Source organism: Hylaeus anthracinus, unplaced genomic scaffold, assembly GCF_026225885.1.
Source record: "Hylaeus anthracinus isolate JK02 unplaced genomic scaffold, UHH_iyHylAnth1.0_haploid 12001, whole genome shotgun sequence".
Taxonomy (NCBI): domain Eukaryota; kingdom Metazoa; phylum Arthropoda; class Insecta; order Hymenoptera; family Colletidae; genus Hylaeus; species Hylaeus anthracinus.
Window position 1 is genome coordinate 14,614,371 of NW_026534348.1, and position 13,997 is coordinate 14,628,367.

The 13,997-nt window shown below is 39.8% G+C and overlaps 1 protein-coding gene across 2 annotated transcripts in view; it reads right to left on the reverse strand.

The window, feature by feature from the left end:
• Positions 1-13,997, reverse strand: part of LOC128890569 (protein madd-4) — a 291,690-nt gene that overhangs the window by 37,675 nt on the left and 240,018 nt on the right. For both annotated transcript variants that reach the window (XM_054149201.1, XM_054149200.1), the window contains exons 6-7: positions 5,052-5,193; positions 3,244-3,376 (exon numbers count right to left, since the gene is read on the reverse strand). In XM_054149201.1, coding sequence (XP_054005176.1) covers positions 3,244-3,376; positions 5,052-5,193 — 275 coding nt within the window. The remainder of the gene's footprint in view (positions 1-3,243; positions 3,377-5,051; positions 5,194-13,997) is intronic.

The window sequence follows — 13,997 nt, forward strand, 5'->3', positions numbered from 1 at the left end:
TAGAGTAGTATATTCTCAGATAAAATACTATGTATATCATAAATAATAAAAAATATTCTTCTTGTTATCCTCTGAACAAGAACCTTTATTAAATAAAATGTCTGTACTAAAATAGCACATTCTTAGACAAACTACTATTTATATCCTAAATAATAAAAAATATTTTCCTTATTCTGAACAAGACCATGCATGAATTAACTACAGAACCTACAGGAATATTCCTCGCGCGTGAATAAGCCCCATACAAAGATAAAACATTGCTCGTCAAGATTTTCCAAATTTCCGAGTTTTCTCTAAGTCTTCCCCCGTTCGTCGTAAATTACCCCGGATAGTTGCATACCGTGCGTGGATCGAGGCAAGAACAGAACCATATTCCGTGGGTCGTGGGAGATAAACTGTCTCTGGTTCTTCCTCGCAACCAGTCGTAATTTTGAACAGGAAACGCTACAACAGGTATCATCAAATGGAACAGGGACTTGTTCTACAGACGTGAATTCGCGTTTCGGGGCACTGTAAAAGTCCAGGAATTCCGTTAAATAACTTTTTCAGGAGCACGATGCCCACGGAGGAGGCGGCTGTACAGTGATCCCTGCGTGACTATGACTTTATGGTCGACGCGTCGTTTCGCGTAGTTTTCTTACGGCGAGTCTGATCGCGAAGAGGGTAAGAAACAACTTTTACCGTGATCCATCTACTCGGAAAAAAGTCGTATTATTGGACGAATTGTTCTTCGGATAGTCAGTGGTTTCTCGTTTCGCGCGCAGGCTTTATAGGCTCTTTTTTGGCGACGCGGAAATGGACGGAGTAAATCATGGAACGCTGCAATAATACGGCGGGTAAAGAGAGGCCAGGAGGACATATTTTTTCCCATGTATTTCGGATGCGGTTATGTCTGGGTTAGGTCCACAACAAGGATTAGCAAGAAAGTGGTGAGTTGGGGTAATGAGGTTGATGCTGAAGGGTGGAGAGTCTCACTCAGCTGTCGAGAATAATTATGATGTTATGAAATTTATTTTTTGAATGCTAACTGATTACTAGAATTTTGAATGCTAACTGATTACTAGAATTTTATTTGAGAAATGATAAGAAAATTTGTTTCTCCTTTACATTTATGCCCTCTACATATTATTTTTTTTTTCATGGAAAAGTACTCAAGTACTAAGACAATTTATTTTCTATTGCAGTTGACTTTGGGTGACCTCGAACGACCTTCATAATAGGTCATTGTATTCGTCTTGAAAAACTCTACCAGACTGTAAGAAATCATACCATTCCATTTCAAAAAACAGAATTGATCTTGATATCTCCACCTACAGAAAAATTGGTAATAACAGATTATGAGCCTTCCAATACCAAGTAAGTTTGGTCAAATGCATTTTCTCCTATCTTCAAAAACAAGTGAGTTATTTAGGTTATCTACAGAAAAGACGTTGTTTCTTCTATTTAAAAATACTCACAAATGTCACTTTCCATTGTTAAAGAAATCTTTCGAATGCTGAATGTTGAAAATCGATAAGAAAACAGATAGCGGGTAGAACCAATGTATCCTGTTTCAGGGTTGGAAAGCAATCGATGGGACAGTGCTCAATAATTTCGGTACACCGACAATCCAGGCAGTGCCAAGTATGTCCCGTTTCGATATTCAGCTAGCGATTGTCGCGTCGAAAGTGTTCGCAATCGGTGTTTTCCACGGGTGTATCCCAGCGGAAAGGAACGGGCTTGTTTTTCCAGGTCTCTTTCAGAAAGAGGCCCGCCGGGCTTTTGCTCTTTCCGAAGCGTTCCCTCGACTAATGACCGTTCAGTTCGCTTGAAAGCTCCGGCCCATCGTTCCCAGCGAGCTTTTCGAGTCTACGCGACCACCGGTATCCATTTCTGCGCGCTTTCGTCCGCTGGTCGCGACCGTGCACAACCACGCGTACAGGCGACTGCCTTGTTCGACAATAATCGGGAATGGTTGCTTTGTTCGTGGCAGCGCGAGAAAATTGGTCAGAGAAGATTGGCCGGCGTTAATCCGAAAAGTGGGAATTCCGATTTCCACGGGGGGGAATTTCGTGCACCTGAGTTCGTACGTGCGAGTCGAACGGAAGGAGATGGCGTCGTGAAACTAAGACATGCTCGATAAGCGGCTGAAGGAAGCACTGAAGAGGCATTTGTGCCGTATAGAACAGCTTAGGAATTATTCTTATTGTTTTTTGATTGATTCCGTGCACGAGGATTGGCGTTTTTTAATATAGAAAAGAGATAACTTTATTATTGTACCTTAGGAAAAATTCTTGTAGAGGCAAGAAGAAATCTAGAATTTCAGCTCCTTATAATTACAAAAATTGAAACTACAAAAATTGAACCTAAATAGGAATTTATTTTATTCTCCAAATATTACAACATCAACTTTACTTTCAATCGTTTTTATATTCTTCCATATTGTTTGCATTTTGTAATTTCTTGGACATTCAAATTTCCTATAAATGCATAAAGATCCGCAGTGTATTTATAATATGTAGAATCGAGGGACACGCGATACCTATATGATTCTAAGATCAGTCTCCGAGGGAAATTTTCTAAGTCGAGGAATATGATCGTGCAAGGCAACCCAGAATTACTAGAATTGCCCAATCTTTTTTTATACGACTCTTCACGAATCCACATCTTCGACTTTGCAGGGTATTTCGACTCCCAACAATGTCTCGCAGAATTCATCACTCCCATTTTAAATCTGCATACTAATACCGATGTAAATACCTCTTAGATATCTCACTACGTCACACTATCCCACGGAATATATCGATAAATCTAAAATCAACCTTTGAGAGGTCTTCACACATACTCCTCATAATTCCCCGGGTGCCAACTGTCCGAGAAAATCATAAATAAAGTTACCCCAAACTCGATCGACGCTATACCGCAAAACCCTTGACGTCACCTCGATGTTTTCCTCAGGTAAAGAATAGCGAATCGCTGACGTTGTCGGAACCGCGACTTCTTTCCTCAACGATCATCGCAACGATCTCCGAGAGCATCGTTCTAAATGGAGCCGAGTTCTTGCAACTCGATGATGTGTGCAAAAATCGACGAACGATATGTCGAACAGCGCACGATCTCTTCACGTGTACACGAGCATACGTGGCCTGTCCGTTCGAGTAAAATGGGAAAATTCGCGCAGCGAGCGCGAGTAGTTTAACGTTCTTTGACGTGGATAATGTGCACGCAGAGCCGACGGAGTTCCGTTTGTCAGAAGGTACTCACTTTGCAGTGCAGGGGTGCGTGTTGCACGGCATCCGAGTCTTCTCTGGCCTGGTGTCCGGATCGCAATAGCTGTCGTCCACCACGCTCTCGTCTATCTCTGTGGTCTTGCACACCGCCATCGCTAGCTTGAACCCTAATGGACAAAGCAAAGTGAAGTTTTCCTCGATCATTTTCTATTATTGATTCGTCACTCGATTCCGCGTGGAAGACACGGAGAGTTATCACTAGACTGCGGATCTTTATGCATTTATAAGCAATATGGAAGAATATAAAAAAGATGGAAAGTAAAGTTCGTGTTATAATACTTGCAGAATAAAATAAATTCCTATTTAGGTTCAATTTTTGTAGGCACGTTCGCGAAAATTTTATTTTGCATTAAGTTCCGCAGTCTAGTTATCACAATATCCTCTTTCCATTATTAACACCTACCACGACCTGTCAAATGATAGTTCTTATGTACAATATATAAATTATATATAATTGTTTCATCATACAATTTAGTCCAAGTGTTAATATTTTCTCATGAAAATTGGCGAAGATGTTGTTTAAAGTTTGCACTCTTAATATACAGTCAATTCCATGAATATTCGTAGCCTCTGTGTCTGTTGAAGAAGTTTGACTAAATTGAATAATAGTTTTGGTATTACCAACGGAAGTTTTTTTTTATAAATATGTATATGAATAAGGTTATACACGTACAGGGTGTCCACGCTAAAGTATGACAGACGCATATTTCTATATAATAGCTATTGATGATACGAAAAAATTGTTTGTCTGTAAATTGCCGGATACAATGGACTCTGTATTGTGGCGTAAACGAAATTTTGTTTATATTATTAATTTAAAAGAAATGATGGTGAAGTTTCGTTTTTTAAATGGAACTATATATTTTTGGGAGTATCATGCGATAGTGCTTTTCAAGATGAATTCACTGACCCTTCATGTATTTACCCAATTTTTATTAGTTTTCAAGATGGAACGCTTCGAAATTTACTAAATTTCAGCGAAAAAGTCTCAGTTTGAGTGATCGGGTAGGATCACTTTTATGACTTGCCACTCAAATCGAGACTTCTCCGCTGAAAACTAGTAAATTTCAAAGTGTTCTATCTTGAAAACTAATAAAAATCGGGTAAATTTCTTATCAGCAGAAAAAATTCGTAAATATCGTATACAATCCAATCAAGTTCGAGGTACGTGAGGATCTATCTTTCACAGGTTTTCAAATATATTCCGAGGACCTGAAAAATAGAGCCTGGAAATCACACGTTCGAAATGCTTTAATTTCTGTCGCTTTGGGAGAACTACTCCGAACAGTTTCTTCACCGTGCAAGCTCGAAAGACAACTGGGTAAATGAAGGATTTGCAAAATCACGGTTGCACGTCCATTCTTCGTCATTACAGTCGCCACAATACGGTGTTAAGGTTAGACGACATTAGAGGCAGGCAACAAAGGTCGAGAGAAGTCGAATCGTCTACAACCTTTCGGGTGGTCTCTCTATTTTCTTTGCGGAACAAACAGAGCCCGGAAAGGGAGCTTCGGGTAGCAAGGAGCGAAGCAATCTCGGTTCAAAGCGCAACACCCTCGATAGGTGGAAACCGAGCCAACGTCTAAGTAGTCGTTATTAATTTTGGGGGGCTGGGAGAGGGTGGAAAGGACCGCAGGAACGTTTAACGATTCGTGGGGGCTCAAAGTTCATTAGAATTCATTGCTCCCGGTGCCGATGTAAATGGACTGGTCTGGGTGTACGCGCCAGCGCAGCTCGAGAACCGAGCGTTTCAAGCAAATGAACTTGGTAACCGCTACTAACCTCCGCCGCATGATATCGAGCAGGCTGATATCGATTCCAAACTCCACGAGTATCGCGATTGGCAGCTCGATCCGTTTCCACCGCACACGCCGCACGCGTCCGTGTTCTTGTTGCTACCTACTCGCAAGTCGCAGCCGACCTTCTGAAACAGAAATGGTGCGCTCGATTAATAAAGTGATTCAGCGTCTGTTGCTGTTACTCTGGTTCCACCGAATTGACAGGGAGACGAGGGTGCCAGAGAAAATGGTACTTTGGGAGAAAATATTAGGTCATCCCATAAGTTCGTGCTGCATACTGTGTCAATATTTAATAAAAGAACTACAGAAATTTTATAGTAACGGTATAATGACTATGTCACGAAGGTGGAAAAATATTGTAAAATAAGAGAGACTACTTTCTTTTATAACACTTAAAGGCACGTTTCAGATATTAGTATGAGTAGCAGAAGAATAAGTGGCATGAACTTGTGGGACGACCTAACATACATGGGAGAGTGTTTCCATGAACTCGGAATGTTCCAGAGTGGAATGTTCCAGAGATGAAGCAAATTGTTCATGAAAATACCTATTCTTTTTTTTAATCATAATTATACAGCAATGATTTCAAAAGGGCTATAATAAATTTTACTTACAGTCAGTTCCATAAGTATTCGTACCCTCTATATCAATTGAAGACATTTGTCAAAATTAAATGATAAGTTTTGATGCTCCCAAATAAATATTCATTATTAAAATATTTAAATGAAAAGTTTGTTCGTGTAAATACTTATCATGAAACATTAATTTGAAAACATCAAACTCATAAGTTTATTTAGACAAATTTCTTTAATAGAAATCTGTATGAGACTGACTGTATATACATAATTTAGACAAAAATTGAGCACGACAAATAATAATTCTAGAGAATCATCATACACACACTCATAAATAATCGTCCCAAATTTCCAAGTGTGTCACAATTTCATTGCCAGCAATAGAATCATCAAAACAAGACTTCTTCTTTCACTCGTAAAATACAATACGGAACCTTAACGAGTAAAACAAAAGAAACACCAATTTGATAGCCTCAATAATGAGCTCCCTAAAGAACTGATAAAGTACAACGTTCGCTTGTCCAACTCGTTAAAAGTATGCCAAAAATGAACAAATGTCGTCACGGTTCGAGCAGTTCGAACGTCGAAGCGTCAAAGCGTAAGAGATTAATCAACCAAGCATGAAAAAAGAAACGGGGGAGGCACTCGAGCTCTGGCGCAGAATCCGGATGCGGGCTACTACAGGTCGTGTACAAATTCAGATGGCTCGTCCGGGGGGGGGGAGGGGGGGGGGCCAAGGAAAAAGGCAGAAGTAGAAGCTGACGTCGATTCGTGACCTGGCTCGGACGGCAAACTGATTTGTCATTCAGGCTGCATGGAGGTTTGCGTCGAGGTCGGGGAGTACATTATTCATCCCTTATCCGGGCGAGAAGAGTGAACCAAACTGGTGGCGAAGGTGCCAGAAGAGGGAAAGCGACAAGGAAGGATATGGATGGGACTTGAGGGGGTGGCAGAGTGGAGAGACACGAGTCTAACGAGATCCCTGCAACGATCGTCTGTCGTATAAAGATAATCCCAGATTTGGTGGAGCGACGTCGATTCGGATAAGTCTTTACACTGATCGTTCGCTGCCTCGCTGTGAAATCATTTTGTGGAGTGGCGCGATATTAACGGTGTCGTCACTTTCACGTAAGCTGCTCGAAAGTTTTGGACACTCTTTGGTCTTTAACTTTAGGAGACACCCCTTAACCGAAGTGAAATTAAATAATAATTGGCGGGATTGTTGCGTTAACTGTACAGGATCCTCACCAGGTATATGTATGTTTTTGTCTTTGAAAAACAAAACAAAATTAAAATATGATGTAAGAAATACATAAAGTTATTTTATTAATCTCGAGGAAGGAGCAACGTAACAATATTGGAATTAAACTGATTGAAATTTTCACAAATATTTTAGATAATTTAAATCCTGATTCTCAGTGCATCAATATGAGTTTCTCCTGACTCATTTGAATTACACGATTAAACCACGAAATGCCCGGGTAAAATTTACAAGCTGCCTACGATACGCGTCATATTTTCTCTGTTTCTATGAACGAGAAAACTTTTTCATCGAACATAATTGCCCCAGAGGCAATGTAACACGTGTTCCCGTAAACGATGTTTACAGCTGGCGCTCTTCCCGTAGCTTCTTCAAAATTTTACATCCACGGAACGACGGTTCGCGAACTTCGAATGGTTAATATTAAATTTCGCGCGGAGGCACGGGAATATTTCGAAAAATTCTGTCAATCTCCTGTCTACCTTTGGCGAAGACGCGTCGTCCCATCGCGGCTCTTTACACCGGGAACACGTTCGGCTCTTCGTCAGCGTTTAGAAACTACGTTTATACTTCGGTGAAAATTCTTCGACAGTTGGAAACGCGCGCCGTCTGCGGAATTTTGCGTGGGAAGTAACTTCGGCGAATCATGCTTCTCGGCCGAGTACGAGGAGAGAAAAAAAAGGAGGCGGAAAAATAAAGGGAGAAAAAAGAATGCACGAGCGAAATGGAGAGAGAGAAAGAGAAATGCAGAGGAGAAAATGTATAAAAGGGATTCGAAGTTTACTCACCTGTGCTAGCTACGATTTAACGGGAGCCACTGAATGGCATAATAATTCCGGGTGTAGGAAACGAGTCAGCAAAGTTAAGAGAAATCGAACAGAAACGGGAGAGGACGAATTGAGATTTAATTTTACACGAGGCCAGATTTGTTTCGGAACCTTTTTCTTTGTTTTATGCACCGATGCGAGCGTTGCAGGCGTGTAGGAAGCATCGAGCGCTCGGTCGAGAGTTCAAATGGAGTTTAAATCTGGGATATACGATTTTGAAACGCGTTGAAACACGTTCGTCTTTCTACTCTCTCTCTTTCTCTCTCTCTCTCTCTCTCTCTCTCTCTCTCTCTCTCTCTCTCTCTACTGCTCGGCCTCTTTAACCTCGTTGTCAAAACGAAAAACAATACCGCGTGTTCGTTATTTCGGAACAGCTCTAACGCTGGATTCGAACATCGTTTGGAAAAATATAAGAAATACCCTTGGTTAAATTGAACGGGCGTAATAGGGCTGAACATTTTTTTATCATTCGTGTCTGCGTTGAAAAATTGCACAGCTGTGACGAAAAAGATAAATTTGTACTCTGAAATGAGTCTTTCTGCCTCCTTTATTAATTGAGGCAGGATTAGTTATATTGATAGACACATGAGACATATGCTCATGGTGTATGAAATATTCAGTTTAAATGTATACGTACGATTATTTTTTGGGATCAGAGAAATTATAATAGATGTGTTTTGCTCAGAAGATTTATATATGTATACTTTGCAAATTCAATTTAGTTAGCAAATATCCTATTACTCGATATAACGTTCATTCACTACGCTACTTCTTCGAAACTTGATAGAAATGAATAATTCTGGTTAATTAACCTTTCGAATTTTGATTACATTCGCGGCTAAAATGAAATAAAAAATATCGAACACGAATACTTAAATATCCTGCAGAGAAACAGATTGCAAAACAACACTCTCTTCATTCAACGCCAAAAATAGACTTCCACTCTGCAATTGTTGCAGGATAATTACCATCTGTATTTACCTGCAAAGCAAGCGAATAAACCAGTTCTTCGTCGGTAGGAAGGTGGAAGCGAATCACGCGAGAAGAAGCAAAACGAAAAATCCCCTCTTATCTCTCGAAGCCCCATTTTGGCGGTGTAAAAAATTCATAGAAATTTCCTGGTCAGAGAATCTCGACGGTTTTTAGATCCTGTCGGGATCAGAAATGTGAAAGGGAAACAGACACAGGGCACACACGCTGGCTGTGTCCACAAGTACACGCTCGTGCGCACGCAAACAGAACGGAAGAGACACAATACGGGCGGCCAGAATTAGGTTTACTTTGCCCCGAGAAGTGGAAACCTGCAGCGGAGAGCCCCGTAATTGAAGGATAGGACCATCGAAGCAACCGGTTATTTCTCTAGGTAAACAAGCCAAGAGAAACGGGCAGCCGGTCGGGCGTGCAAAATGAAATATCGCGGAACTTAACGGCCCCCGATCCTCAATGGTTGCCGCGATCCCCGCTGTCCTCGCCCCGATCCGTACAAATAATACCTTTGCATCCATTAAACGTCTCTCCAAGACGAACAGCGGCTTACGTGCCACCTTCGAACACCATTAGTTCGCAGCGCTGGAAACCCCGAGTAGGGAAATTCGCGAATAAATTAAATCTGGTAGCGACACTTTTCGAACGGTGGAATAGTGTCGCGTTTGCCGACTAAAAATTCGGAGGTGTCAATGAAATAAGTTGAGAAGAACGTACTCGATGTCTAGTAGAGGTAAAATTTATTATGGATGTTTCGAATTTCTATTTGTCATGACAAGCATCGATGTATGTCTTCGAGTTTTGTGTCTATAAAATTTCCTCAGAACATCCTCAGAATAGTAAAAAAATATGCACGTCTAATAATAATTATAATAAGTATGCAAATAAATTTAATAAAATATCTGAATGCAACGAATCCGAATTTCTAAAAATCTGATTCACCACTCGTGATATTTGTCCCCTCGAAACAGTTTCTTCCCTCTACCCACCCTCCACGTGAATTATTTACCAATATTCCTCGAGCACACGGATCCAGAATAATAAGAAGAAAAAAACGAATGAAATTTCGTTCTGCCTTTATTAAACCCCACCTCTCTTCCTCTATTCAGCTGTTAGATAACAAGATCCAAGTCGAAAGTAAATCGACGATCTCCGGGACTTTCCATCTCACAGCTATTTCGTTACGTAAATTTGACTGGCGTTCAATTATTCAAACTGGCTTTCAAGGTTTCATTCGGCAGTCGGTACACCTTCCGCAGCCCTTACCGCCCGCCGGAGTTGGCACATTACGTTCAATACACCCTCTTCCAACGCCACGGTTTCCTTTTCCTCGCATTCAACCCCACCCATCCTCCCGCGGTCTTTCTTTCCCTTTACACTCGTTTCTGCCTTTTAACATAGTTTCCCGGAGACAGGACTCGCCCCGACTCCCGCGTGCCGTGCTTTCGCCTCCCGATCACTTTGTCCGCCTTATTCTGGCTGTCTTCACTGAAACGATGGAACTTATTGTGCCCGATCCCCGCGAACCTCGCGTATCCCTAATTTCTTGCATACTTTTTATCCGTATCAAGCGCTGCCTTCGAGAGGAAATGCAAGCTGATATTACGAGATTTTATATTACGGAGGTAACTGAAAGGAGCCAAGGGATAAGGGGGTACTTCCATCGATCTCCAAACGTACGATGGCTCTTATGAGTGCTCTACTTAAATCTATCTGATGTTGAAAGGGAATGGTGGATTTGTGAACTACCTCTTCGCTCGTGAAATTAAAAAAATAAAAGGCTAATTGATGCTTGTGTGATGAAAGTTAGACTGGTTGTAAGTATGCAGCGGGATTATTATTTAGTATTTACTATAGTATCGGTTTTGTTCTATGGAATTTTGTCCAATATATTTTGTACATTTTCAGAATCATATTTTTATTCGTCAGTTACCTATTAAACTTCATTTGAGCGTCATGTTATTTTCGAGGTATGAATTTAATACATACAGTCACTCCCATAAATATTTGTACCCTCTATATTTATCGAAGAAATTTGAAGTTAATTCATGTAGATATTAGCTCTACCGAAAAGTTCTGTCTGTTCCGGTTACAAGATTTTTACAAGTACGCGCATATTCATTAAAAACGAAATAAAAATTGTATTCATGCTGGCAAGATGTCATAAATAATGATAAAAATTATATTATTCAATAAAATTTATTCAAAGTACGAGAAATTTAATATTTTGTGTTATTCTAAAAATGGACAGAACTTTCCGGTAGACCTAATATTTATAATGAAATCTTTACTTAGAAACATCAAATCTATCATTCAATTTAGCTAAATTTCTTCAATCGATATAGAGGGTACGAATACTTATGGGACTGACTGTAAGTAAAGTTTACTATAGCCTTTTTGAAATCGGTGCGGTAAAATTACTATTAAAAAAAGAATAGGTATTTTCATGAACAATTTCCTTCATCTCTGGAACATTCCGAGTTCATGGATGAACATTAGTCACCGAAAATTTCATGTCGAACAAACGATTCGCGTTACACGTCGCGCGATAGACTATGGAGACCGCGAAACGAAACAATTGGACGAATTTCACAAGCAAGACAAACTCTAACGAGTCGTGATAGCACAAAAGCGTCGCCCACTTATCGAGCGTGTCCGACGCGAAAGGAGAACTTACCCCGTTGCTTTAATAATGCAAAACCAGTTTGCGTTCGTCGGTGCTCGGTTAGTGCTTAATTACGTAGACTCGTCTGCTGATTAGATATTGTTCTTCCAACTTCGCCGCCGCTGTCGTTGCTATGAAATCTCGTTAATTATTTCTTGACCCCCTCCCCTCCGCGGGAACATTTTGGAGAATCGTTCACGGTTGCTGAGTTTCCTCTGCGCCCTCGATTTTTATTCAATTTTATAACAATCCATGGAAACGGAACCTTGATCTTTTCATTTTATTTTTCGCAAAGCTTGTAATTTCGTAATTTAACGTTATTTTTCTTAGTAAACCCCTTCTCCCGTTTCACCTTCTTTTTGATTATTTATTTTTCTCTCAATTAATTAGCAGTAATCACTGCAGTGTGTCCACGCAGTCTTAAGCAAGTCTGAGTTCGTTTTTTCGAAACAAAGTGGTCAAGATGCGGACTCGAACGCGAACGAGGGTAGATCGGATACGAGATATTCTAGAACGTAATTGATTAAAGGCCAGAATCGTGTTACATGGAAGCTAGGTAGTAAAGTGAAGCGAATAATAGGGTGTTTCTTGGAACCGATCGAGGGCTAAGATATCTGGATAAGTACAAGTAATCGAAAACCGTTTTACGTTGAAGCCTATACACTTCAAGCTGCCGGCATGCAATGACCAACTATTAGCCGTATGGAAAGTGTACATGCAGCAATTTTGCAACCCCTTATCGATACGCTTTTCACCGAATAATTCCTGTCTTTGATCTGAATGATTAAAAAGTATGGTATAAATGATTGCCGTCATACGTAATTATTAGCTTGTAAAAATTACAATTACGTCGATTTTTGTATGGTACTGACTAGACTGCTGATTTTTATGCATTTATAGAAAAATAAAGTTCATATAATAATACTTGCAGAATAAAATAAATTCTTATTTATGTTAAGTTTTTGTAGGTATGGTTTAAAAAAATTGTATTTTGCATAAATATCCGCAGTCTAGTAATGACAGTATTTTAATCATATTTTCATAAATAATTATCTGCTTCTCTTTCCTAAAAGTAGAATAAATGCCTTGCAACTGTTAAATCCATAAAATTATTTATTTTCTTTGCACTATCCCTTTCAGTTACTTAATTCACAGCAGTCATCCAACATAAAAGAAATTTTAATTTCACTCCTAGGAAATAAATTTGTTTAAAAAAAATAACAGACCGTGCAAATTTTCTGCATGGAAATTCTAAAAAGTGTGTAGTTTGACGAGTTAATTTGTTCTCTGGATAATGGTGAGAGCACGTTTTCAATTCAGAGGGTCGACTCGCGGTGGCCGCGACTACTTAAGCAGCTAATCGACGAAGCAGTCTACTCGAAGCTCCTTGTTTCTCGGTACACAGAGCCGTTCGCGGTGTAAAGTAAGATCGAATTAACTTAATGGACGAGACGTGCGGGCGTCGCGACGCACCCACGGTAAATATTGGCGAAAGACGACAAGACGCGCGCCTCGTTAGCTCGCATTTTCCCTGGCCCCGAAGAAAAATGCGGTCGCGGTTCAATTGTACCGGAAACCAAAAGTTATAAATAAGTTTCGACGTACTGCGAAGGAACAAGGCCAAGGGGCCACTGTGTGCATCACCTGAGCAAATCTCGGGGCTACCAGTTTCCGACCAAACTTTCCTACTCGAGCTTCGACAAGGGACGAAGCGGTTGCTGCTTGATTCCCAAGACGTTCAACTACCGATTTTGGGGAATTTTTCACGCGTGATCTACATACCGTGGTAGACTGCAATTTGGATATGTGAATGTCAAACTTTGAAGAGTATACTGTAAAATTTGTGTTGGAAAATATTGGTCAATAACGCCGTATCAACTTTTTTCGTGGGTAGTTGTTTCACGAAATTTTAGACGAGTTAATTTAAACAAAATTTGTTTTAATAAAATCTGAGGTAGAAATTGGAAGAATTGACAATGTTGTGGAAGTTTCTAGGTGATATGCTTGCAGGGAGTTGCGATAGGTTGGTGCGCTGATCCTCATTGAAGCCTTAAAGCCATCTTTCTCGAAACTACTTTCACCTGGCTTAGAGAACTGGTATCCCATAGACGAAATTTTTAAAGCTTGTAGAGAACATGCATGTTAGTTCATGGAACTAAAATTATAACAATAACTATTACAGTTTCTTTTTACTATTAATAGAAATGGGCGATAATATATCACTTCTTTCAATTTCAAAATATTTTCAATTTAATATTTAAAATTTTAAGCGTAGGTCCAAGTTGAATATTTCAGCTTCAGTACCATTCATTCTTTAATCGTGCCCATAATTATGAAAGTGGTCTAAGTCACATATTTCTTGAAACAAAAATTACATTGAATTAGTTTAGTTTAAAATAATGTGGTGTGAAGTAACTGATAAACTCATTTCTTTTTTTAAATTTTGACTTAGACCACTTTCATAATTATGGACTTAATTGTTCTATACTATCTAATACCAACACTTTATGTTTTACTTCCATATACGCTCACAAAAAGAAATTACTTCTTTACGCCTGTTATCAACAAATATTTAACCAAACAATTCGAACCAAAATCGCCATTTTGGATATACCAG